At 41.6% G+C, this 24,874-nt stretch overlaps 1 protein-coding gene across 1 annotated transcript in view; it reads right to left on the bottom strand.

Moving 5' to 3' along the window:
- GNPTAB (N-acetylglucosamine-1-phosphate transferase subunits alpha and beta) overlaps nt 1-24,874 on the bottom strand; it is a 77,119-nt gene that overhangs the window by 21,975 nt on the left and 30,270 nt on the right. Inside the window, exons 7-12 of the mRNA XM_006259614.4 lie at nt 24,396-24,530; nt 16,749-16,910; nt 13,049-13,228; nt 10,447-10,617; nt 6,429-6,552; nt 3,432-3,635 (exon numbers count right to left, since the gene is read on the bottom strand). Of these exons, the coding sequence (XP_006259676.2) occupies nt 3,432-3,635; nt 6,429-6,552; nt 10,447-10,617; nt 13,049-13,228; nt 16,749-16,910; nt 24,396-24,530 (976 nt within the window). The remainder of the gene's footprint in view (nt 1-3,431; nt 3,636-6,428; nt 6,553-10,446; nt 10,618-13,048; nt 13,229-16,748; nt 16,911-24,395; nt 24,531-24,874) is intronic.

The following is a 24,874-nucleotide window of genomic DNA, read 5'->3' as shown; positions in this document are numbered from 1 at the left end:
CCCCCATCTTTTTCTGAGGATGTTTTTTGTTTTTTTCTGAAAAATTGGAAAAATTGAACATTTGGAAGAAAATTTAAAAAACCCTCTTATGAAATATTTTCTTTTAGAATGATGAATAAAATGTTTAAGACAAGGTTTTCCTATATTGCTACCCTTTACTCCCCCAAAACATTTTCTAATAACTATGTAATAGGAAGACTTTTTAAAGACTATCTGCAGTACCAGATCACTATAATTCCTGTACACCGAGGAGAAACAGTACAGTACAACTCTCAAATGGAAGAGCAAGGTGCATTTCTGTCCCCACGGGGCACTGCCATTTTCACAAGAGATGGAAGGATTCAGTGCTTTCTTTGATTGTGCACTTCCTCTACTGTTGACTTTTGATCTAGAGGTTGGTGGATCTGCTCCTGTCCTCCTGACTAGACCTCAAAGGACTGGAAGTGGACACTGGCAACAGCATCCATTCATTCCCATAGAGATCAGAAACAAGGAGCTTAATGCCCTGCTTGCTCAAAGGCCTCAGGAGAGGAGACAGAGCAAATCTAAAGGTTTTGGAGTTGGAAGGAACCTGCCTCCTCCTGGCCTTGTGACCCTCAGATCTGCAGAAGTACAGAAGCAGTACAAAGGAGTTGAAATAAAGTATACTTCTTTACTGAAAGGTAAGAGTTTAAATTTCTCTGAATTCAGCTATATTTTAGCTGCATTAGTATATTTTCATAACCTATGTAATTCAGAATTGAATTCCTACTAATCTGATGTTTTGTGACAAATCACCCAACCTTAGCAGTGAGGTGAGGCAGGGAAGTTGTTCACAGATAACTCTGAGGAGGCCTTTCCTCCATCCATTACTAAATTTGTACATGCTGTAGTTTAGTGTTTATATACACAAGCCAGCCACTAAATTACATTTTTCTTTTTTCTCCCTCAGCAAAATGGTGTGACCAACTTCTAGCATATGAAAGCATTTCCATACTGCAAGTTATACTGAGGAAAAAAAGGTCTAATGAAATATGGATTTCCAAATGTTACTAAACATGACCAAACACATCCTTGTATGTAAGAAGTGTCCTCGTTAAAAAAATCAGTCATGGGTGTAAGTGAGGAGGAGGTAGATCATGATGATGAAAGTGAAAGTAGCTCTTTCTGACATTCTTCTCAGACGCCATTGTCAATAACTGAAAATGCATACTGGCAGGAAGCTTTTAAATTACTAAGACCATAATACCATTTGCCCAGCAGACATTCTTTGAGCAAGCCTCTTTTAGAGTTAGAGTATGAACATGTAATGCAATCTGTGCAAGGAAAAATCAACGAAGCAGTGTCTTGCAGTACTTACAGATGGATGGACAAATGTGCGGGTAGAAGGAATCATAAAATATGTGATAACACCCCAACCAGTTTTTAACAACACCTCAACCAGTTTTTTTTACAGAAGCATTGAAACAGGAGAGAAACAGGCATACTACAGAATATATCAGTAGTAAAATATGTGAAGTCCTATAGAAGATTGGGAGTGGTAAAGTATTTGCTTTGCTGACTGACAATGCAAGTAACATGAAAGCAGCATGGGAGATCATAATGGATAAATATCCACTTATTACTGCAATAGGATGTGCATCCCATGGGCTAAACTTGCTTCCTAATAACATTGTGAAGTTGGACACTCTGCAAAAGATCTATAGAAGAGCAAAAGAAGATATAAAACATGTAAAAGTTACTCATACTGTAGCTGCAGTCTTTAAGAATCAGGAAGAAAAGAATGCAAAGAATAAAATAGTGACACTCAAACTCTGTAGTAAAACTAGATGGGGTGGAGTGGTGATCTCATTTGAAAGCTTACTGAAAAACAAAGCCGCTCTTCAAGAAATAGTAATAACTGAGGATCTTAAAGTACCCAGAAGCGTAAGGAACACTGTACTTGATGAGGATGTCTTCTGGGTTCAGCTGCAGAACTCCCTGAAGATGCTAAAGCCAATTTCTTCAGCAATCACTGCCTCTGAATCAGAGTGCACTTTTGTCAGATGTTCCTTACCAAATGGCCCAGGTAAAATCAACTGTTTTTGAGAATCTAAGTGCATCTCCGCTTACAAGTACAGAAGAAAGAAAAAATGAAAGACTTTATTAACAGACGGGAAGAATTTTGTTGCCAATCAATTCATGCCACTGCAAATTTCTTGGATCCAAGATTCAAAGGTGGAAATGTTAGTGATGATAGCACTGCTACTGCATTTGACTAGATTACAAAATAAGTAACAGACTTAGGACTTGATGTTGGAAAGGTATTTTCAAATGTTACAGAATACAAACCCTTCAGGTATTTGGTCCAGGAATGCAATCTGGGACTCTGCCAAGCATATCCCTCCTGCAACATGGTGGCAAGGCCTTTGCACGACACAGCCTCTGACTCCTCTTGCTTCTCGCCTGCTTCAGATTCCTCCATCTTCTGCAGCATATGAAGGAAACTGGTCTATGTTTAGAAATACTCAAACCAACTCAAGAAATAAACTAAGATGTGAAAGAGTAGAGAAGCTTGTCTCACTCAGGGCAAACCTTCAGTTTTCAGAAGTCCATGAAGATGATAAAAATGAAGGATCAGAAGAAGCAGAAACTGCTGATAGTGGACAGCTCAGAAAATGAGACTAATTAGACAAAGTTTCATGTAGCAAAACTTGTATTCAGTGAGTCGGGGGGGGGGGTCCTTTTTTTCTCGGCTCTTTTTTTAAAATGACTGTTTTCTGTAACTGCTTGACACTGTGGAGGAGACATAACAATTGCCTTTGTTTTACTACAATGTTTACTACAATGTTGATGGTTTCTTCTTTTTTCAACTTTAATTTTTGCCTGCTTCTCATAAACTGGCAAAAACTAAGAGATGCTAGGTTCCTTAGAGTTCAGCAGCTTGTAGCTGTCCATTTGTAACAAAAATTAAAAACATTTTAAAGTAAATTAGTAAATGTGTAATTACTGTCTGAATAAACTATGTTTTTAAATGTAATAAAATATACCAAACATGATAATTTTATGAGCAAATCAAATTATACATAATACATTTTATGTTCTTAAAGTAGTAAAGTGAATTTCGATCTGTAAAGGGTGCTAAGAAAATAAATAATGCGTATGTTTCGATTTTTCCCAAAAATTTCCATTTTTTCCCATGGCTTCAAAATTGTACATTTCTAGCCAAGCACAATAAATAACTACCTGGAAAAAAAATAAAATCAACCAAAAACATATTTTAATGTTTGGATTGGTCTAAATAAGGATCGCCCTCTGACATTTTCCTAAACTGGTAACATAGTCACAGCTCCTTTCCAACAATTCTACAAAGGGTTGCAGAATGGAACTCCACAGAGAATAGCCACAAAGTAAAAAAGGATAATTTGTTATAAATACTTACAGAAAGATTTTCAGTGATGTGCTTAACATACCTTGCCCGCAGTCACCAGCATCAAATCCACAAGAAAGAACATTGCATGCCTGGTCACAAAATTTATCAGCTAGCCAGGAATTAGCACAGCCTTGATTGCAGTATGAAACTCCACTTATTCCTGCACCAAATTGCCAGGGTGGACCATTCCCTGCTCCTCCAACTCCACCACCGCCAGCAACATAACGGCTACTTCCACTGTTACCTAAAGAAAAGAGAAAGCAGAGTCCACTGAGACTTTCCTTCAGGGATAGGTTATGTTCCACTATCATTTTAAATCTTGTTTTCCAGAGTTAGGCAGAAAAACCATAAGCAGCAATTACTAGGGTTGTGTGCTTCGGTCGCTGATTGCATTTGGTGGAGATTCGGCCCAATTCCATGGCTGAATCTAATCAGGAGACCCTTTAATCTCTTCAAATCGAATCGGAACCCTCTGAATTGATTTGGAGAGATTCGGTGATTTGGACATAGACACAGCTTTAAATGTTTTTCTACATACCTCAAGGTACCAGGTGGCTTGTCAGCACTGAGATGCTGCGGTGGATGGAGCGTCCCATGGGATCACGGGGGGGTGGGTTCCCCAGTGCACTCAGCGGCAGACCTGGAAGCGGACCAGAAGCACTTCCACATCCATGGTGAAGCATACAGGGGACTGCCCCCCCCCCCCCCCAGCCTCCCAGCTCAGCAACTGGTGCCTCCTGGATCTGTGGGGGCACCTGGGGTTCCCCCACGGCCAATCACTGAGCCAGGAGGGGTAGGGGTGGTCCGCCGCTGAGCATGCGGGGGGGAAGCTCATGCTCCTGTGGGTTGCTCCATCCACCCCAGCATCTCAGCATTCACGAGTCACGTCTGGTACCTTGAGGTATGTAGAAAAAATATTTAAAGCCATGTCTATGGCCAAATCATCGAATCTTCAGATTCAGATTCGGCTGAATCAAATCGGGACAGTGATCTGAATCAATGAATCGAATCTCTGTCCCTGATTTAGGCCGCATCCAAATCAAATATGGCTTGTTTCGCACACCCCTAGTAATTACCTTACATTAAGATATGCTGGCTTGCCTCCTGTAAACCAGTGGGAAATCTAAGCAGACTTTCTGGGCCAGCAAAAACACCTAAATTATTTTAAAACAGAGAGGAAAAGGTTCACCTACTTTGTAAATCTGTATGGAACTTTATGGGCCAAAGTCTAACAACAAGTCCATCTGTTTAAGAAAATGCACCAACGTACAGGTTCGCCCCCACCCCCAAATACAGGCCGTTTATTTAACTCTTTACTTTCATTTAAACAACTAGTTGCTACTTTTGAGCTCCTCAGGCACTAAAGACCACAAACATTGAACTGGAAAGATCTTAATATAAAATGTGAACATCTGATTATAACGGTCTTGGGCAAGACTTTGGGGGGGGCGGGGGTTGCAGAAGACAAAAAAAAATCCAAAGTTACAGCTCTTCTCATTCCTTTCTCTAATTTGAAATCTATTTTAAAGCAACTCCATATGCCTTTGTTTTATGTCTCCCTGCTGAAAGCCCCTTATATCCATTTTTAAGATCAGTTCTAAATATCAGAGATTGGCGGTTAGAAATCTATCCACACTTTTTAGGAAGAATATCTTTGTACTGCATTCCAGCTTATTTTCAAAACCCTTTAAGTAGTGTTCATGCAACTGTTCCTAAATAGTCTCTAACTCCTGTTGCCAAAAAATCCCGTAAGAAGACTGAAGAATTATGACAAAGAAAAACAAAGAAAAGAATAGCTATTTCTCAGTTCTCAGATGCTATAGGGATTTAGGATAGCCACCTGCAAGTGCTTTAAGGATGTGTATCATACAGTAGGAAACAGATAGTGTGGTGTATATGAGAAGTTCTGGTAATAAATAGATGATGAATCTTGTTAAACCTGATTTTAGTAATGGCAATTATGTTGATACCCCTCATCAAAGCATTTGGTAAATCTAAATAGCCATAAAAAACAATAATAAAAGTATTTAACATTAAAGCATTTGTTAGTTTTTCAGACAAAAGTGTGACAGGATCCAATTGGTTGAGAGCAAAAGTTAGAAAAAAATCAAATTGAAAGTGAGCTGCAACATTTTATAGAAATGGTAATTAGCCATTTTCCAAATGGTTATTTCTAATACCCAACCTAAATTTTCCTTGCTGCAACTTGAGTCCATTGCTCCTTGTTCTGTCATCTGCCACCACTGAGAACAGTCTAGCTCCATCCTCTTAGGAACCAAACACTTTTCAGGTAACTGAAGGCTGCTATTAAATCCCCCTTTAGTTTTCTCTTGTGCAGACTAAATAAGCCCAGTTCTCTCAGTCTCTCCTCATAAGTCATGGGCCCCAGTCCCCTAAAGATTTCTGAACAACTTTTATGTAATAAAGTCATCTGTATTTAGAGTGTTAAAATACAGATAACATCTTTTAAAAATAGTGTTGTAATTCAATATACTAACACTTTACTAAGTATGCTTTGTATTACTACTCTGATATTACCAAAATCAGATTTTAATTTAATACTTACACATATAACACTGAGTCTGTGATATCAGAGATAAGCCATAGTTTTAAACATATGCAAAATGCCATTATTAATCCTTATAATCTTACCTTAACTTGTAATTGGGGTCTGAAAGTGATTCTAGTACTTATTTATTTCTCTCCCCCCCTTTGTGCCTCCTGACAACAAAACTTTTATTCATTGGTAAAACTAATATTTTACTACTATCAGGCCTGCTGTGCAAAGACAGACAATAAGATCCAAAATCTATTCTCATCTAGTTAAATATGGTACATGAAGCATGATTTCCTTATTATCTTATATATTAGTTTGCAATATTATTTCCCTCAAGCAACTAACTATATATCTATAAGCCAGACCAGGTTTTTTTGTATTTTTCTAAGAAACACTTTTCTTAGTTATAGGATAATCCTTTTAATTTTAAATGATAAAAGTAAATTTAACTTGTTTGTAAATCTAAATTTGCCCTCTTACCAATGCAATCGCCTCCATCCCAATCACAAGCTGAATTATTACAGGCTTTATCACAGTAACCATCTTTAATCCATGAGCCAGGACATCCCTCAGCACAGTTTGGAACAGGCCAAGTCAAGTAAACCTAGAATAGTATTACATGATCAGGTTTTTTGTCAAAATTAGCGGTCATATAAAAGTCAGTTTAGTTTGCCTCACAATATATACTGAATTAGTCAACACTTACCTGTGCATAGTGCTTTAGAAATACTAATCATCCTCAGCACCCAGAAGTGAAAGTATTATTCCCTTTCAGCGGGAAAAATTAAGGCTCAGAGGAAAAGACTGTCAAGCAACTTCCTGATTCCCTACCATTCTTTTCATTTCCATAGACTGCATTCAAATGACTGTTAGACACTTGATCTTTTAGAAGATAAAAAGAGGGAAGTCTCAAATAATACACTTGGTGTTTCCTGGTGCTGTCAACTAGCCATAGGTGTAACAAGCACAAGTGCAACTAGCGTACTTATCACTAAGAACCTTACCATCTAGGAGTTTAATGTTTCCAAGAATTTCTAGGATAAAATAATGTAGGAAAAGTATTTTGTTTAAAAATCATAAAAAACTAAGCACTTTTATTCTCAGATCCCTCTCCCAAGAATTTTACAATGTGGTCCCAGCTGTGAAAGCTACAGAGCAAGTAGGTATCATTAAAAAAAATTTCAGCTAAAGTCACATCAGCATCATGGTCAACTGACGGAACAGTAATACTAGATTGGGAGCCAGAAACCTCGTATTTGCTACCAGACTGCTGTGTGACCAAGGGCAAGTCACTTTACCCTCTGAGCCTCTTTCCCTGCCATCCTCTCTCTTTAGACCACAGGCAGAACTGTCTCATTTTGTTGTGTAATAGGATCGCAAACAAATACAAATAATAATAAAGTTTTCTCCCACCAAAAGGTTAGCACACACCTAACCTATAGATGAAATACTAGTTTGCCTCCGAGACTGTTGCAGGAGACTGCAACATTCTCGCAGGCAAACTAGGTGAGTACGGGCTGGATGAATGGACTGTAAGGTTGAAAGAAAACTGGCTCGGACATTTAGCTCAGAGGGTAGTAATCAAAGGCTCAATGTCTAATTGGCAGCCGGTATCAAGTGGAGTGCCCTAGTGGTTGGTTCTGAGGCTAGTTTTGTTCTGTATCTTCATCAATGACCTGGAAGATGGCATAGAGTACAGCCTCAGAAAGTCTACAGATGACACCAAGCTGGGGGTCAATTAGACAAATTAGAGGATTGGGCCAACAGAAATCTCATGAGGTTCAACAAGGACAAGTGCAAAGTTCTGCACTTAGGACGGAACAATTCAATGCACCGGCACAGGCTGGGGGCTGACTGACTGCACAGCACCTCTGCAGAAAAGGACCTGGGGGTTACAGTGGACAATTAGCTGAATATGAGCCAGCAGTGTGCCCTTGTTGCCAAGAAAGCTAATGGCATACTGCACTGCATTGGTAGGTGTACTGCCAGCAGGTCAAGGGAAGTGATTATTCCCCTCTATTCAGTGCTGGTGAGGCCACATCTGGAGTGCTGTGTTCAGTTTTGGGCCCCCCACTACAGAAAGGATGGGGACAAATTGGAGAGTCCATTGGAGGGCAATGAAAATGGTGAGGGTGCTGGTGGCAGGGCTGTCCCAGGGGGCGGGTGGTAGAATCACGGCGACCGCCCCAGGCCCTGAGTTTTGGGGGGCCTCGTTGAGCCAGGCAGAGCGGCCACGGCCCCTCCTGCAGGGCCCGCCTAGTGCTTGTGACTCAGTCAGCTTTGCATCCGGCCACTTGCCCCTCCCCCGCCCCCTGCCAGCTTCTTTGCATTCAGGCCCCACACAGGCTGAGTTGCCCCAGGCCTCACACCTTGCTAGGATCGTCTCTGGCTGCGGGGCATGACTTCTGAAGAAAGACTGAGGGAACTGGTCTTATTTAGTCTAGAGAAGAGAAGACTGAGGGGAATTGAATAGCAGCCTTTAACCACCTGAAGGATGGAGCTAGACTGTTTTCAGTGGTGGTAGATGACAGAACAAGGGGCAATGGCCTCAAGTTGCAGCAAGGGAAGTTTAGGTTAGATATTAGGAAGAACTTTCTCCCCAGGAGGGTAGTAAAGCGGTGGAACAGGTTACCCAGAGAGGTAGTGGAAGCTCCATCCTTGGAGGTTTTCAAGACCCACCTAGACAAATCTTTGGCTGGGATGATCTAGTTGGGGATGGTCCTGCTTTGAGCAGAGGGCTGGACTAGATGACCTCCTCTGAGGTTCCTTCCAAGCCTAGGATTGTATACTAGTTGCTAATACAATTGCATTTAAACATGGCTGTTCCATGGTCCTAGCATGGTTGTCTAGCCTAAATATAACTATTGCTAAAGTGCTGATAGGCTATAAATTGCTACAGGTTTAGGAAAGGTGGTATACCTCAGTGATAGGCCCTGACAATGTTTTCGGTACTTGGAGAAGTGATGAATAAGAAATGTAAAATGCAGATTGATTCAGCAATTATCTAATCTCAGTGCTATCAAGAACTACTAAGTCTACTGTCTCAAACAAGTTTCCCATACAAAAGGAATTCACAAGCAAAATAAAACTGCATTCCCCTTCATTTTTTAATCTCTGTGAAACAGAAAAGCAACATGCAGCAAAGGGGTGACAGCAACAGAAAATAAACTAACACTTAAATGCCATGTGTGGGACCGAATGGGTACTGCAGAAGAATCTTCTCAGTGTTTTAAACTTTTATAACTTATTTAGAGTTAGTTTTGTTACATGTTTTTCCTATTTCTGATCCTTTTTTTTAACAAGTTCCTGGGCAGCTACAATTTTACAAAGATTCACTTAGAAGAGTTTTTCAAGAGAAGAGGGGGAGCTACTGGATGGAAGTGCGCAGCAGCTGTCACTGTAGGGATACATGCAAGAAACTGCTGGATGAAGCAGGGTTAAATGTAGAGCCATTTAGCCCATTTGTATTGCTACAGACTACTGTGCACATGTAGCAGTTAGACTGCAACATCGGCTGCATGATCCCTTTTGAAACAGCTCCAAGTGAACATCTGTCCATGACGTGTATTCCTAAAGAAACAAAATAGGCTGCAATTTTTTGGATTGGTCAGACTAATGACATCAATCAAGATGCTTTCTGCCAATTCATGCAGAAAGTACTTGCAGTATCAGAACTGGAAATGCTTATGCATATGGTATGCTGACCTAGAAACTACTTACTCTCTGAATAAACTGGGTTATTTTAATAGAGGGCGGAAAGGAAAAGCAAGCAGGAAGGAAAAAAATAGCTTGAGATAAACAATCCCTCAGCAAACACTGATGACTTATAAAGGCAATACTGGGACTATTAGTTTTGACAATGGATTGCAAGTGTAATGTTGTTATGCTTTTAAACCTTGATGGGGCTGAAAAGGACTCTCAAGACTGGGAAAGTTGCTTTGGGGGCCTGGGGCACCCAAATGGGACCAGATAACTTTCTGGAGATGTCTGAAGATTTTAGGCCTGCTCATATTGTCATCAGGGAAAGATAAGATTTTACATGAGACAGACACACATGTAGACTATTTTAAAATACTTTTACTTTAAATGTTTGAGGGAAGGGAAGGAATCAACCAGAGCTACACAGACTCATCAAACCTGCTGGGCAAGCAGAATTGATAAACAAGTTATTCTACAGTTCAGGGCAAGGTTTAAGCATGAGAAAAGTGTGGAACTCAAAGACATAGGGCCCAACAAATTAGAGGCTGAATTCAAAGAAACTAAAATTGGTTCAGCTAATCTCCAGCAAGACATTTAACATTAGAGCCTTGCAAAATATGGAAAATGTGGGGTTTAGTCCCCATGACCCAGTTACCAATTCTGTACGTTCTAAAAATAGATATTCCTTCAAAAATTTATTTATACTCTATCTTCCTTTCATATCATTTCTTGAACTTACATCATCATGTTAGAGTAGAAACTGTTTCTGAACGGTTTCTGATCAAGCATAAGGACTTACCTTTTGACCCTTGGAGTGACTGTAAAAATCATCAGGCCATACATCTTTCCCAAACATAACATCATCATTTAGATAAATGAACTTCTGGGACAGGCTAGCAATGTGATGAATGTGACTTTCGATAGCTGGGGAGCTAAAGGTAGGCAGGTGACTCAAATTTTGAAATATTTCCTGACAAAAAAGAAAAGAAGAAAAGAAAAGAAAAAAATATGCCTCTTTAGAACTTTTTAACATAGATTTAAACTGCCAGGTACAGCAGAGAAACTTTATTCAATATGAAAATTATTTTGGCTGAGAAAGGGAGAAAATAAATAAAGGAAGGAATGAAGGGCCAGGAAAATAAATAAGGAATAAGTACAGTTTTACCATCTTCTCTTTGTAGCTCTAAAAACATTTCAAATTGCATGCTTACACTGGTCTTCTTCTTGTACTAACGTAAGTGGCAGACTATGACTGTTATTTGATCTAAAGTTAACTGAAGACAACAGAAAGGCTCCCACTCACTTTGGGTGCAGACAGGAGTGACAATTTTTGCCTGATCTGACCACAAAAAGCAGTTTATAGCTATGATCAAACAAAAGTGCATGGCTGCAAACAGCTTTAAAAAATGGCCAACTGGATGAAAATTTGACCCCTCATTGCATGAGGTATCAAATAAAGATGTTACAAAATATAGCATTGTTGTAACTTGTGTCTGTGGAGCTCCCAGCCTGTCCCTATTTTCAGAATGGAAGGGGGAAAGGGAGCAGAGGGAGTTCAGTCTGGGGAATTTCAGGCCCCCCTGGAAGGTGGAGCAGGACTATTGCAGTCCCCTCCAAGTTGGGAGGGCTCCAATTCACCTACCCCACCCTTCAGTACCAGGCGGGGAGCCCAAGAACAGGCTCCCTCTGCTCCCTTTCCTCCCTCCCATTCTGAAAACAGTGAGCACTGGCAGAGAGCCCTGGCCATTGCTATGGGAACCTGGCCCTGCAGCTAGATTTCCCTCTCCCCTGGAACCAACAGTCAACTTCTGTCTGGTCTGGGGTACCACTGTAACTCAGAACGGCTTGCAAAAATCATTCTGAGTTACAGCTGGGAGCTGCACTTCTGTCTGCATTCCTCAAGAACTGTCAAACAGGTCATATGTGCATATATTTATATGCCTTCTGCATTACAGGCTACACAAATCTGTACAGAGTTTGAAGCCAGCTGAAGCCACTACAACATGGAGGGAATCATGGATCTCCATTTCTTACAGGTAATTTAGTGAGCATGTAGTGTTGCTATAGCCAAGATGGGCCAAAGAACATGCAAGAAGCAGGATTTGCTTGATAAGATCTCATTTGGACAAGCTATAGAGTTCAGAGATATGTCAGAGGCAGACAAGGTTCCTTGGGTGAATTTGATATCTTTTATTAGACCAAACCAAATAGTTGGAGAATAGTTATTAAGCAAGCTTTCAGGTTCAAAAACCCTTCGTCAGGCTAAGGAAGTTTCAGCAGTTTGTGTGTGCTCTTCCTGGATGGAATGAAAAGTGAAGAAGAGATATGTCAGAGAAGCTTTCAGGAAGCATAAAACGTCCCAGACTGAAGGAAGGGCATTTTGTGCCTGAAAGCTTGTCTAACACCTCTCCCAATGATGCAGGCAGTTTCTAAACAAATCCTGCTTCTGAAGGGACTACTTCAGCTTCTCCTGATGTATCCCATTGGTAAGGACCTACTGAAATCACCATTTCACAGATTTAGTGGAAAATGTGAAATCCAGCATTGCCTGGAAAAGTGGGCAATATCCACAAAATCCGTGGAAAAATAAGAAAAGAAAACATACTGAAAATAAAATGCTGACTCGTCAGAGAGAGCCAATGGTCCTCATGGTGCTGTGGCTCAGTCATGCAGCTTGTCAGGGGGAGGGGAGGGGTGCTGGCACATAAGGAGCCCAGGTGGCTGCTGCTCCCACAATTTCTGCTGATTGGCTGAGAGGGCTGCCTGTTGTGTAGCCCCACCCCTCTCCACCAATCAATGGTAGTTGGCCATGAAATTGGCCAGTCACCTCCTCAGGTTCAGCAGACTCCTACCCAATGCCTCTTAACACTTCTCAGAGTTCAAACATGCCAAAAACCCAAATACTCCACAATTTGTAATAACCACCATATTTTGGTGCTTTATTTATTTAGTAAATTTAGAGGTTTATTTTAAAGTAAGCTTTTTTAAAACAACACAATAGCTTTCCAGTGATCCACTTCTTTCCAGTAATTATATTCCAGCCTGTCTTAAAATTTAAATATACTAGCCTTTCAGTGACTTTGACAAATTGTTTATGGTGTAAACTTCAAATACCATTTACTTCCCCTCAATCTAAATAAAAACAGATTCTATAAGGAACTGATAGACAGATATCCAAATAATTAAAAACCTGTAGATATTTAGAAACAAGTTCTCAGTAAAGGTTTGATATAGTTTTATCTTCCTTGCAAGGTGACAAACTGAAAAACAAAGGAAACCCTACAGTTTAGTAAAACAAGAAAAAAGAAATAAGGTAGTTGCTTCTACCTTTGCAATAATACACAAGCTTTACTAGAAGTGCAGCTCTCAAACCACTGCAGCCTCTCTTGAGGGATTTTTACCTGATGTGTTACTATAGTTATACGAGGGTTATCCAGGTTAAGCCAGGATGGAATCTGTCCATTAGTGACAATGAAAATATGTCGAACCCACGGAGCATGCCTCTCTATTGATCGTAAAGAATATCTCAGCTCTTCATTATCTTCAAAACGGCTAGCTGAAATGTCTTCATCCTGTTTAGACTATGGATAAAATAAAAGATACATTTATATTTTAATGGCTTAAACACATGCTTAACTGAACCCTGTAAATAGGTCTCACTGAAATGCTTTGGACAACTTACAGTAAGTTTTGGAATGTGGGTGCATCAATTTTTGCAGGACTGCGACCTTAACTAAAAGCAAGTACACTGGAAAAAAATAAAACTGTTCCTTATAAATGGTCTGATTTTGTAAAAAAAATCTGTAATAATAATAATAGGCTTATTCTTTTTGTCCAGAGCACTCTGATTAGTTGTCTTGGCAGCCAATCACAATGCTTACTGAAACGACCAATCGGAGTGCTCCAGACAGACAGAATAAGTGTGAAGCTATTATAGATGATCCTGAGGCATTTCAAACAGATATGCAGGCAGGTAAGAGCTAGAAGGAAGCACTGGGAACCCCTGCCAAGGAGCAGGAAGGCTCCACAGAAGGGAAAAAAGAAAAAGGGGGGGAAAAAAAGGCAGTGAGGGGCTCAATCTCTCCTGCCCCCACCCCACCCAGCCTGCCCACCTCTCCTGCAGCTGGGGGGTGAGATGCCAGCAGCCCCTGAGCTGTGGAGAGCCCCAGTGCTTTCCTCTGCGGCAGCAGCACCCCACAGGACCACCCAGGCAGGGTGCTAGCGGGTGGGTGCTGCCCAGGGGGGCGCCATCACTGAGGAAAGAAGCACCAGGATCCTCTGCAGCTCAGGGGCTGTGCGACTCACCGGCAGCTCATTCCCCAGCTGCGGGAGACACAGGCAGGCTCCAGGAAGAAAAAAAACAAATACAACAAACAAAGAACAAGGCCCCTTGCCACTTTTTTTTTTTTTCTTTTCTCCTCGGCAGAGGCTGCCCACATGAGCTGTTGTCAGATCATGCAGACCCCAAGCTGCCGGGGAACCCAGTGCTTTCCTCTGCAACAGTGGTGCCCCCCAGGGCTGCCTGGGTGGGGTGATAGCTGCGCAGGTGCAGCCCCAGCTTGCAGGCAGCACCTGCATGATCCAATGGTACATGGGGTGCTTGGAAGCCCCGAGTGTGTTCAGGGAAGCTCAGGCGTGGCAGTCTTCCAGCACCCTGTACACCATCCCCACCACCTTCCCGCTGCCTGGGACCAGGCTGGCTGCCCCAGGAAGGCAACAGGAAGGCAACTGGGTATGCTGGCAGCCAGAGAAGGCAGTGGGAATGGTACATGGGGCACTAGAAGCCCGCCAAGCCTGAGGTTCCCTGACCATGCCCAGGCTTCCAGTGCCCCATGCACCGTCCCCACAGCCTTCCCTGGGATAGGGCCCTCGTACACATGAGGAACACTACTGTAATTTGTTACATAGCCAACTCAAATACATGGGATGTGTTTTTAGTTTGCTATGTAAAAAAGTCATTTAAATTGTAACATGCCGCCGAACGTGTACACTGTTACGCAATTAAATTGTTAAAAAAGGCAATTAACCCACTAAAAGGGGCAATTTCATCATGTGTACAACGGCTCTCTTATTGTAAGACTATAAACAAGTCACAAGCTCAGACTTTTAACAAACTACGTATTTATATTCTTAAGCCTGTGTTTACACGTGCATAGCTTTATGTAGCCTTTTCAAGGGTGAGAAATTTTGATTCCGTAAAAGTATTTAGTCAAAGGATAACTAAAAATCCTGTATTTAAAGAAACACTTTTGCAATAGAAATTTAAATTGCAAATGCTTTGTGAGTTTCAGCTACTATATATTATAGTATGCCCACTGACATGAGCTGTCAATAATGTTGACCACACGATATTATCAGCCTGTCCATGACTGTAATAGGAGCCGACTGGTGCTTACAATGAACTTGTTCTTCTACCTTTAAGAGGTCCCAGAGAGCAACTACCCTCTCTTCCTGGATTATTACTACATTTTTTTCCTGATCTCCTACTCCCTCCTGTGGTAGACAGACCCAAAACTATATTGCTTTTCAACCTTTGTTTCTTTTATTATTAAACCCAGGTCCCACCATGTACAGAACAGGATTCTTATTGGCTCTGCTCTTTTGAAAAGTTGTATTCATAAATGTGATAGCCTAGTAATTTATTTGAACAAAATTTATGCACCATAAAATAAAGTATTATAAAATACAATACTCTGTTCTTGAATTTTAAAAAGTAATGAGCTGTTAATCAAGAACACCAGTAAACAAAAATAGTTCAATGAAAATGAATTCACCATCAACTTTTATGTAAATTCAAATATGCCAGTATTTTCTTAAGATAAACTCGGACAAATTTATTTTTTACACTCGTTTTGTAGGTCATGAACTACAGTCACTTAATACTGCAACATACTTAATTCCCAGAAAAAAAATATTTTAAAAAGACAGGTATGTTTGCTTTAAGTAAACACCCGTCCACACCTCCTTAAATGAAAATGTCCGGTTAGATTTCCTTCTTTAACACATCTTTACTTGAACACCTCCTGCTTACCACTTTCACCAGACTCTACCTGCTATAAGTAAGTCCCTGCAAATTCAACATAAAAGGTAATGTGATATACACTACAGTTTTAACAGTGGCATTGCAGCAGCACAAAACTTTAACTTCCAACTCAGGAACTCCAAATATCCTGTCTACCGGACACCCAAAGTTGATGAAATGTACACCACATTCTTTTTACGTGAGGAAGTGTGAAAGCCAAGTTCAGGGTTTTGCATTATAATGACAGAAGTTCTTTAAAGTAAAACCTGACAGGTGACAATCTTGCTTAGATGATTTCATTAATTACAAAAACGTAACAAAACTTTTTCAAGCTAATTAGAATGTAGCTCAAAAACAAAACATATGTATCTTTTTTCTATACAATATAATTTGGTCACTCACTACAAGATAAATACAAACCTCAGAGGAAGAAATTTTAAAAGAAAAATCTTAGTTTGAAAATATGGATTCCCCAGTTACATTTTCTTTCCTTTTGATAAAGACTACCTTGGGCCATACCATTTTTCATCAGGAACCTCTTTTCTTTTATTGAAGTCTTCCAGTAAAATACAAAGGCCAAAACTTGCTTTCTTTAAAACTCTTAGCAAAGCAGCAATTATTTTTCCCCAGCATTAGCAGTACATTTCCAACTGTAGCAAAAGTATACCAAAGACATCTCTTAAGAAGCAAAACAAAAAAATGTATTTCAGTAAAGATAATTCTGTTTCCAGCATGAGAAATAAAAATGCTTATATGAAAGTCAATAACCAGTTCAGACATAAGCACTTCCTGTCCAAACTACACTGACTAGCTTACAGACAGTTTTATCACCATAGGTAAGAGAAGGGCAAATATTTTAATTAAACAGTCCTCAAAGAAAACTTGATGGAGCTCTACCCCTTCTCACACTTCTTTCCAAGTTTTAAGCTTTGAGGTCAATTTTATTTAAATGAGAAATTTCAAGTTCCCAACTTAGATTTTCTAGAAGATATTCTCTTTCCTTAACATTAAATCTTTAACCTTGTTCCTTGGAAATTGTAACACTGTAGTCTTTACATTCCTTGCTGAAATTTACCAACCTGACTAATGGTGCTTAGATCCCACAGTAAATAAGCAGGATTGAGTGCCAGTTCTTTTCCATCTATAGTCATGTTCTTCTTAGCTTGCTTGCTCAGTTCCTGGAAACCCTTAGGGTTATTCAGTTGCAGGAGGGCTACGCTGGCTTCTGAATAAAGCTGCAACTATATAAGCAGAGAAAAAATCTTTAATATGTGTCAGATATCCACAGAAGAGATACTTTCTCACTTGCAATTTTTATTGACTTATATTTTTCTCACTATTGTTATTAAAAGGGTCAAATGATGAAAACTGGTAAAAGTTTAGGTACCCTGAAAAAAGCAACCTAATGAAGAAGAATAACAAAATGGCAAATACAGCTGACATTCAAATACATGGAATGTATCTGGAAGAAAGATAAACATAGTGTTGGAAAACTGAAGTTACTTTTAGAACAATACACAAAAAACGTGTTTTATTATGTTGGTATTACTGTTTCCAACCACATTTCTCTTTACTCTGTAATCAATGATCAATGAATGCATTAGCAATACTTCATGAGTACATTAGTAATTTATTCCAGCCCTTCCCTACCTAAAGTATTGAAATCCATAAATTCATGTTTTACTGATCCTTAAATTTAATTTCTGGTTAAAGGACTGCTACCCTATTTTTTAAAGTGACACCTTTCTTGGCATGAAAGGCCACTGATTCAGCTCTGCCTGTTAACAGCATGAGATTTTTCGAATGGTTTAAGGATCAAACTAGGTCCAGAAATTTGAGATACAAAAGGCTCCAGAACTAATCTATGTGGGTCTCTGAGTCCTCAACCACGACTGCCGATCTGCTGCTAAGGTCATTTGTTACTGCGGAACTGTTTGATCTGGTCGCTGTTTTTATCTCTTGCCACTAGTTATTTTGGATATCAGATTTCATAATGGACAGGATGAGAAGGGGCTTACTAACTGCTATATCTGACAGCAAATACAGCTTCCAAAAGCACAGGACACTGTACATTTCACTAAAAGTAAAAGGCAACCAAAGATTTTATTTGTATATTTTAGTGCAAAAGGATACAAATAAAAAGGGTATAATCATGCTCAAGTTCTCTAGATTAATCTATATTTAAAAGACAGACTGAAATATGACAGTAGCATATATGTCTTTCAGTCCTCAGTGCAATGCAGAAATATTAAGCATTACCTCTAATAAAAAGAATTCAGGATTACTGCATATATTTCTGGTTGGCAGAAATTTATAAAAGCAATGTAAGACTTTACAGTAATATTGTATTAGGCAACACAACAGCTGAAGCATCCTAGATTTTTTTTTTCCATTTATTAACTTTCTAACTCAGGCTAATTTTTATTTTTGATCAAATCTGACCTTTTCTGCCTGTTCTGAGACAACACTTGCCACAGTGTTTAGCACCCCATCCCTTAGCAGTCAAACACAAGCCCAGCTGTCATGCCTGTGACATTTTAAAGCTGTCAATGGTTTGACTCATATGCTATTTGATAGGTTTCAATCTGACTTATGAAGTCTGTCATTAGAAAAAGCTGATAAACCTTGGACCTTCCAGGGAATCATTCGAACATACTGACGAAAGGATGGCTTCACTAGTTGTGTAGCTGAGGTATTGTTACAGATTGAAACAAGCAATCTCTAAAAATATCAGTACAGAGAAGCTACAGATTACAAAGCTGCCACCATAAGCTATGTACTTTATTTAAGAAGACAATGATGTTATACAAGCCTTGAGAATGTCATCTTTATACATACACACACACACACGATGAACTGACAAGATTTCCATCCCACCATCTCAAAAGAAGTCTTTAAAAATATTTCTATTTGACTCGTCTTCCCGTGACTACTACAAAACAGGCCAAATGTTACAAACAGCCTTCTAACTGAATTTGCTATCAAATTACTATTTTTCCTCTTTTTACTCCTTCTTCATATGTTCCAGGTGCTGAACATTTAACAATCCAAGACAGTGGACACATTCTGATATGGAGAGAAGGGGAAAATACTGTATGTTATGCCAAAGACAAAATATGAAGACAATTTTTGCCTGTCCTTGTGAATGTAGTGCCATTTGTAGTTGCTACCAATGCATCAGGCTTCCTTTAAATGGAAATGTGGGCCAGTAATTTTCTTTGGAGACCAACTCCATGATACTGCCTACCAGTCAGTGACTCAGTTGTAAATATATGAGTGCACAGCAGGGGAAAATCACAGACTTCCACCCACTTCTTGGACACCTGTATAGAAAGCAGCCAGAATGCACAAATTGCCTCAGAATAGAACCTCACAAGGTGCAATTCAAGCCTCTTCCTCTGCGCACAGCATGATCCCCACCTCTTTCTCTACTGGAGCTAGCATTAGTGTGTGCAGGCTATATACCCTTGTACAATATAACTGGGATTCCATAGGTGCTACCACTGTAAGATACTGCCTGCTGCACTCACTGACATTATCATCATTCCTTCTAATAAGGGAATGCCATTAAAAGCCATATTATAACCATTAATTTCTAAAAGGAGTAGTGTAGCACACATGTGGTCAGGAGCAAAAATATACAGAGATTTCATTGCCATTGTTTTCCATCTATAAATAACTTAAGTACATGGGTTCTGTTCCACTGCTTTCAAGGAAAAGGGCTAACAAGTAACCGGAATAAATATATATATAGCAACAAACCAGAAACTACAGCTGATAAAAGAAATAGGTTTCAGATATGTGCTGCAAGCTTTCACACTTTAATTAAAGGAGGGTGCTGAATCTATAAAAAGCCTCCATTTCCTCAAATTCTCACCAATTACTTAAATTAAACAGGTGCAAACACAGCAACCTTCTAGGTTTTAAACAGTCTGACTAAAAAATCCCTTCCCCTCCCAGGCACTCCATTCAATGTTTTGGCTCTTACATCATTATTTCCCCACTCACTATACTCTTTTTCTGGCTAGAAGGTACCTGTTTCTCATTAGAAACACAAGAAAAAGCATATTTTTTCCGGTCTCCTTTGCAAAGAAAAAATGTCCAATATATTACCTTGGCAGTTCATTTAAGATAGTGGTTCGCAACCTTTTTTGTACCAGGACCCATCTGTAAACCCGTCTGATGGCCAGTCCTGACCTATTATCCCTCGCTCCCAGCCTGTTACCCACCGGCCCCCAGCTCCACCCCCCCCAGTTTCTCTTTTAAGAGAGAATCCTTTTTTAAAGTTTGTTCATGACCCTTTTGTATATTCTTGTGACCCCCCTTTTGGGTTGCAACCCACGGGTTGAGAAATGCTGATTTAAGGAACTCCTTAATAGAACAACTGCTGAAGATAAGAGTAAGGGCTCCATCAAGTGGTTAAACACTGTAGCTTCAGCTGATATAGTAGAAAATACAACAAAGTTCAATGTCAGTTATTTTCAACCACAACTAAACATGTACAAAACAGAGAAACAAATATGAGCAGTGAAAATACAAGCAGCCAAGACACGAACAATAATTTCAAACTTACTACCAACGTGTTACTTAGGCTAAATATGGAAGTTCTGTAAACAGTCAGATATGCATTTTCACCATGCAAGGTCACTGCTTATCAACACATTACTTTCTTTACAAATGTTAAATGAACCCAACAACATTGTTATGAAACAGGTAAATTATTATTCCCAATTTTCAGCTTAAAAAGTACATAGGCAAATTAACCTGGGAGTGCTTAACATCCTGCCAACTACATGTGACCTGCAAGTATAATCCCTGTGGCCTCCCATAAATATTTATTACACAATTTTCTATACCCCAAAATTAAACGGATTTCGAAAGCAAACAGCACGTCTTGTATTCTCACTTTATGGCAGTTTCTTAATCAGCAAATGTTGCTGCATTTGCAGTTTCTAGCTTACAAACATGTTGAGGGCTTCCATGAACAAATTCGAGTAGCAGTGGCCCTGCACTGGAAAGTGCATCTTGCAAGTAGCCCTCAATAAAGTTCAGTTGTGCCCCTCTGAGTTAATCAAATGTCCAAGGCCACATAGTACAAAGACAAAGCCAAGACGGAGGGCTCCTGGTTTCTCCTAAAGCCATGTAGTTCATCCTGCTTTTCAGGATTTTCTAGTATCTAGACATAACAAACAAGTTGTTTTTGCAATTTATTTTTATATTTCAGATTTTCCTTACTGAGTTAACTGCCTTGTAAACAACATCTTTTCAAATTCAGCTTAAGCTCAAATGAGTACAAAACAATTTAGTAAACTCATGACAATCTTCAAGGAAACATTCTTACAAACACAGTTCAGAACTATTTTAGAGCTCTTCACGTCCAGAAGCATGTACAGTAAAGAGAAGAGATGCTATTACACTAGTCAGGAATACCATGTGTAAATGTATCAACGTTGTTTAAAAATTCCTCCAACCTCCTTTTTTCCCCCCACCTTTATATCCAACTCCCTTTCCTAATGGCAGCTTTGCTGTAATTTCAATTCGATTATAATCACCTCTTGTAGTCACGTACTGGAAAACAGCTACTGGAGGGGAGTTACTGGGAATCCAGGGCAGACGGGCGTGAGTGAACCACGGACATAAATACACACTTAACTCCTTTTAATTGAGAATCTCAGAGCATTATTTGAATTAGATGATTTAGACAGGGATGACTGTACCTTAGGCAAAAGGTTGGACTAGATCAGCGGATCTCAACCCTCAGGTTTCAGGGGGTTTGTGCTTGAGGGACGAGGATGTGGGAGAGAAGGGGTGAGGGAATAACCGATGCATCAGGGAGGCACGGGGGCATGTGCTCCCTCTCCCTCTGGATTTATGCACCCACAGCAGGTATGGGGCTGCAGCCTGGGCAGACTGGCATGGGCAGGAACCACCTCCACAACCTAGCAGGTGGGACCCAGGGCAAGAGGGTGGAGTGGGGTGGCGAGACTTGTTGCCCTGCCACTACTGTTACCATCAGGACCCCTGTGCCAGCTGAGCTGCCAGCAGCACAAGGAGTAACGGGGGCCCCACTGCCATGACCTCCTCCTGCTGCCAGCCACTTGCATGCCAGGCCGCAGCTCTACCCCAGAGGGGTGGTGGGATGGGGGGCAGTGCAGGTGGCCTGAGGGGAGTAGAGCTGGCAGAATGAGGAGGTGAGGGCAGTGTGAGGAGGTAAGGGCAGCACAGCCCCATCCCACCAGTCTGTTAGTTACTCCTCATGCTGCTGGTGACACCCCTGGCACAGAGGTCCCAGTGGCAGCAGCAACAATGAAGAGAAGGATGCCAGAGAACAAGATATGCAGTTACATGCTGAACAAAAAAGCTAGGTGGACACACTTTCAAGGATCAGGGGTTAAATTACAGCCTCCCAGGCGCTTCCACCTGGCCACCACTCCCCACATTGCTCCAGCTGCAGCAGCAGCTGGGATCTCAGGGTTCCCCATGCCTCCAGCTTTCCTTTCTTGCCCCTGCCCTATACAATGGGGTGGTGCAGCACTGCACAGTCCACAGTGCCCAAGGGAGCCCACAGCCCCGAGTACCAGAGAAGCATAGTGCAGTGGGGGAGCTTGAGGCCAGAGTGCTGAGGGTGAGGCAGGGTGTCTGGACTGTATCTAGCCCACACTGCAAACAGGGTACAGTCAATAACGAACAACAAATATTTATTTACTAAGGGGCCCATGCATTGAAATAAAGGCATTAGAACAGGGGTGGGCAATTATTTGTGCTAGAGGGCCACTTATGGATTTTTGGTGAATTGTTAGGAGAGGGGCAACTGATCCTATTCGGCCCGCTGGCCACCGTGGGAGCCTGTGGATGCAGAGCTGCGCCCCATGCCACTCCGCTCTGCCGCAGCCAAGGGCAGGCGATGCCAGGCTGTGCAGTATGCAGATTCCTCTGTCCCCCTGTATCCACCCCTGCCCAGTTTCCTATTGGCGCTGCACAGACTTAGCATCACAGCAGCCGGCAGCTGGGCCCACGGCACAACGCAATGTGCTAAGTAGCTGTCCTGACCACACGCCATGATGAGCTGCTGCGCCGCACCAAGAAAGTCAGGGGTGGCTGCCCCAGGCTGAGCCCCCACATGTGGCTGGCACAGACTAGTGGCGCTGCAGCAATTCATTGCAGCAGGCAGGTGGGACAGATGCTTGGCATGCTGCATTGCACCCCATCCTTTTTGAGCTGCTGAAGGTGGTGCCAGAACTGCATAGCCACAGTGCCAACAGGAAGCCAGGTGGGGGAGAATGATTATAGAGGGAGAGACAGCTCATCTTTCGAATAGACTTAATGACCATACTTGTTTACAGGGGTGCACCAATACAGATTTTCTTGACTGATACCAATAGCCCATTATTCACCAGGCATACTGGCCAATACTGATCCAATAACCGATTTACAGGAGCACAGCTGGGCAGGGTGGAGGGCAGTGCCCTGCAGGTAAGTCTGTGGAGGGGAAAAGGTGTGTTGGGGGAGTGGGGGCAGACTGAGGCCCCCACAGTGAGGAAAGGAGTGGGGCAGGGGCAGCAGCAGATGCTGCGGGTACTGCCCAGCCAGGGTGGTGAATGGGACCCCAGGGCCAGGGCAGGGAGCGAAACGGAGCTATGAGTGACTTATCCAGGGGATCAGCAGCCCGGTGTTTAAAAATGGCCCTTGAACTAAGGCTTGTCAAATGAACTATAGTTCAGGTGCCGCCACCACCATTTTTAAGAACGGGGACATTTGTAACTGGAGCCAAGTGGGACAAGGGCAGATGCAGGCTGCCCACTGCAGGCTTGGGGCTCTCTGCCCTGCCTTTGCCCCATGAGGCGCGTACTGGCCACACGTCCCCTGCCCATTTGGCAGTGGTAGGCACAACTTGCCACTTCCACCGCGGCCAGACAGACAGCAAACGTGCAGCCACTGCGTGGCTCCTGGGGCAAAGGCAGCAGGGCGGAGAGCCCCAAGCCCGCAGCAGGCAGTCCACATTTGCCCTTACCCCAAGCACAAATCTGGGGGGACACATGTCCGCTATTCCTCCCCCAGGGGTGTGCACACAAAAAACTATTCCGGTACAAAAAAAAGCTTGAGAACCACTGTCTTAGAGAATACAAATGGCTAGGACAGGGGTTGTCAACTGGGGGCACGCATACCCTGAGGGCACTTGAGAAGGCCCTATGGGACATGTGCAGGCAGGCAGGGACGGAGTGCCACCACGCACCAACCTGTGCTGCCACGCAGGCGCCACCCACCCGGCTGGGCGTGGGGGAAGGTTTCATGCCACCTCCCCCTTACCCCAAATCTGCATCTGGCCACTGGGGATACACTGCTCTGTGCCTGGCCACCAGGGCTATGCTGATCCGAAAAAGTTGAAAACCCCTGGGCTAGGACTTCGGTTCTTGACCAGCTGAACAGTAGCAAACCTAACCCTGCTCAGAAAGCTACCAGAGACACAGTTACAGAAGATTTGTCTTTTGAAAGCAACTACTTGAGGCATTAGTAGACATATTTCATACAGGAAAACAGAACTCAAACCTGGAGAGAGAAAAATGACAATTATCAGCAACGCTGTAATCTAAACTGAAGGATCATACATGAAAAGTTTTGCCAGTAGGCTGGCCAGGACATCTCTGTGCAAAGAAAAGAAGAAAAAAAAAGAAAAAAAAGGGAATTCTAAAAAAGTACAATTAAAGTACACCCTTTCAGACTCTCACCAGCTTTACTTTAGAGGCAAGGTTCTCTGGCAGTTTTGTCCTTAGCTGACTTGTCTCTTTGAATGTTGCTGGAAATCCACTAACAAAGGCCAAGTCTTGCATCAACACTAACCCAGGAACTTCTTTGTCTGTAGTCTATAACAAGAAAAATGCAAGTTCAAATTGGGCTTTAAAAAAAAATCAGCAGTAACTAATAATTCTTAATGCAGTGGTTCGCAACCTTTTTAAACTCAAAGCACTCCTAGTAGTTTTAACTATGGAAAAATTATAGAGCAGTTCCTTCTGTTGCAAAGAACTCAGAAAGACCACAACAGGTCAGAATGTTTCTGACACTAGAGATTACTGTTTGAAATCTCTGGATTTATCTTGTGAATCATGTGTAGGTGTCTGTATACCTAATAGTGCTAAATACTGGATGGCACGCCACAACACACTTAAAAGAATTTCATAGCACCCTATCTTAAGCTTTCTGCAGATTT

This window comes from Alligator mississippiensis, chromosome 4, assembly GCF_030867095.1.
Source record: "Alligator mississippiensis isolate rAllMis1 chromosome 4, rAllMis1, whole genome shotgun sequence".
NCBI classification, from domain to species: domain Eukaryota; kingdom Metazoa; phylum Chordata; order Crocodylia; family Alligatoridae; genus Alligator; species Alligator mississippiensis.
Note: the sequence above shows the minus strand (reverse complement) of the source record. Positions and strands in the feature narration are given on the sequence as shown.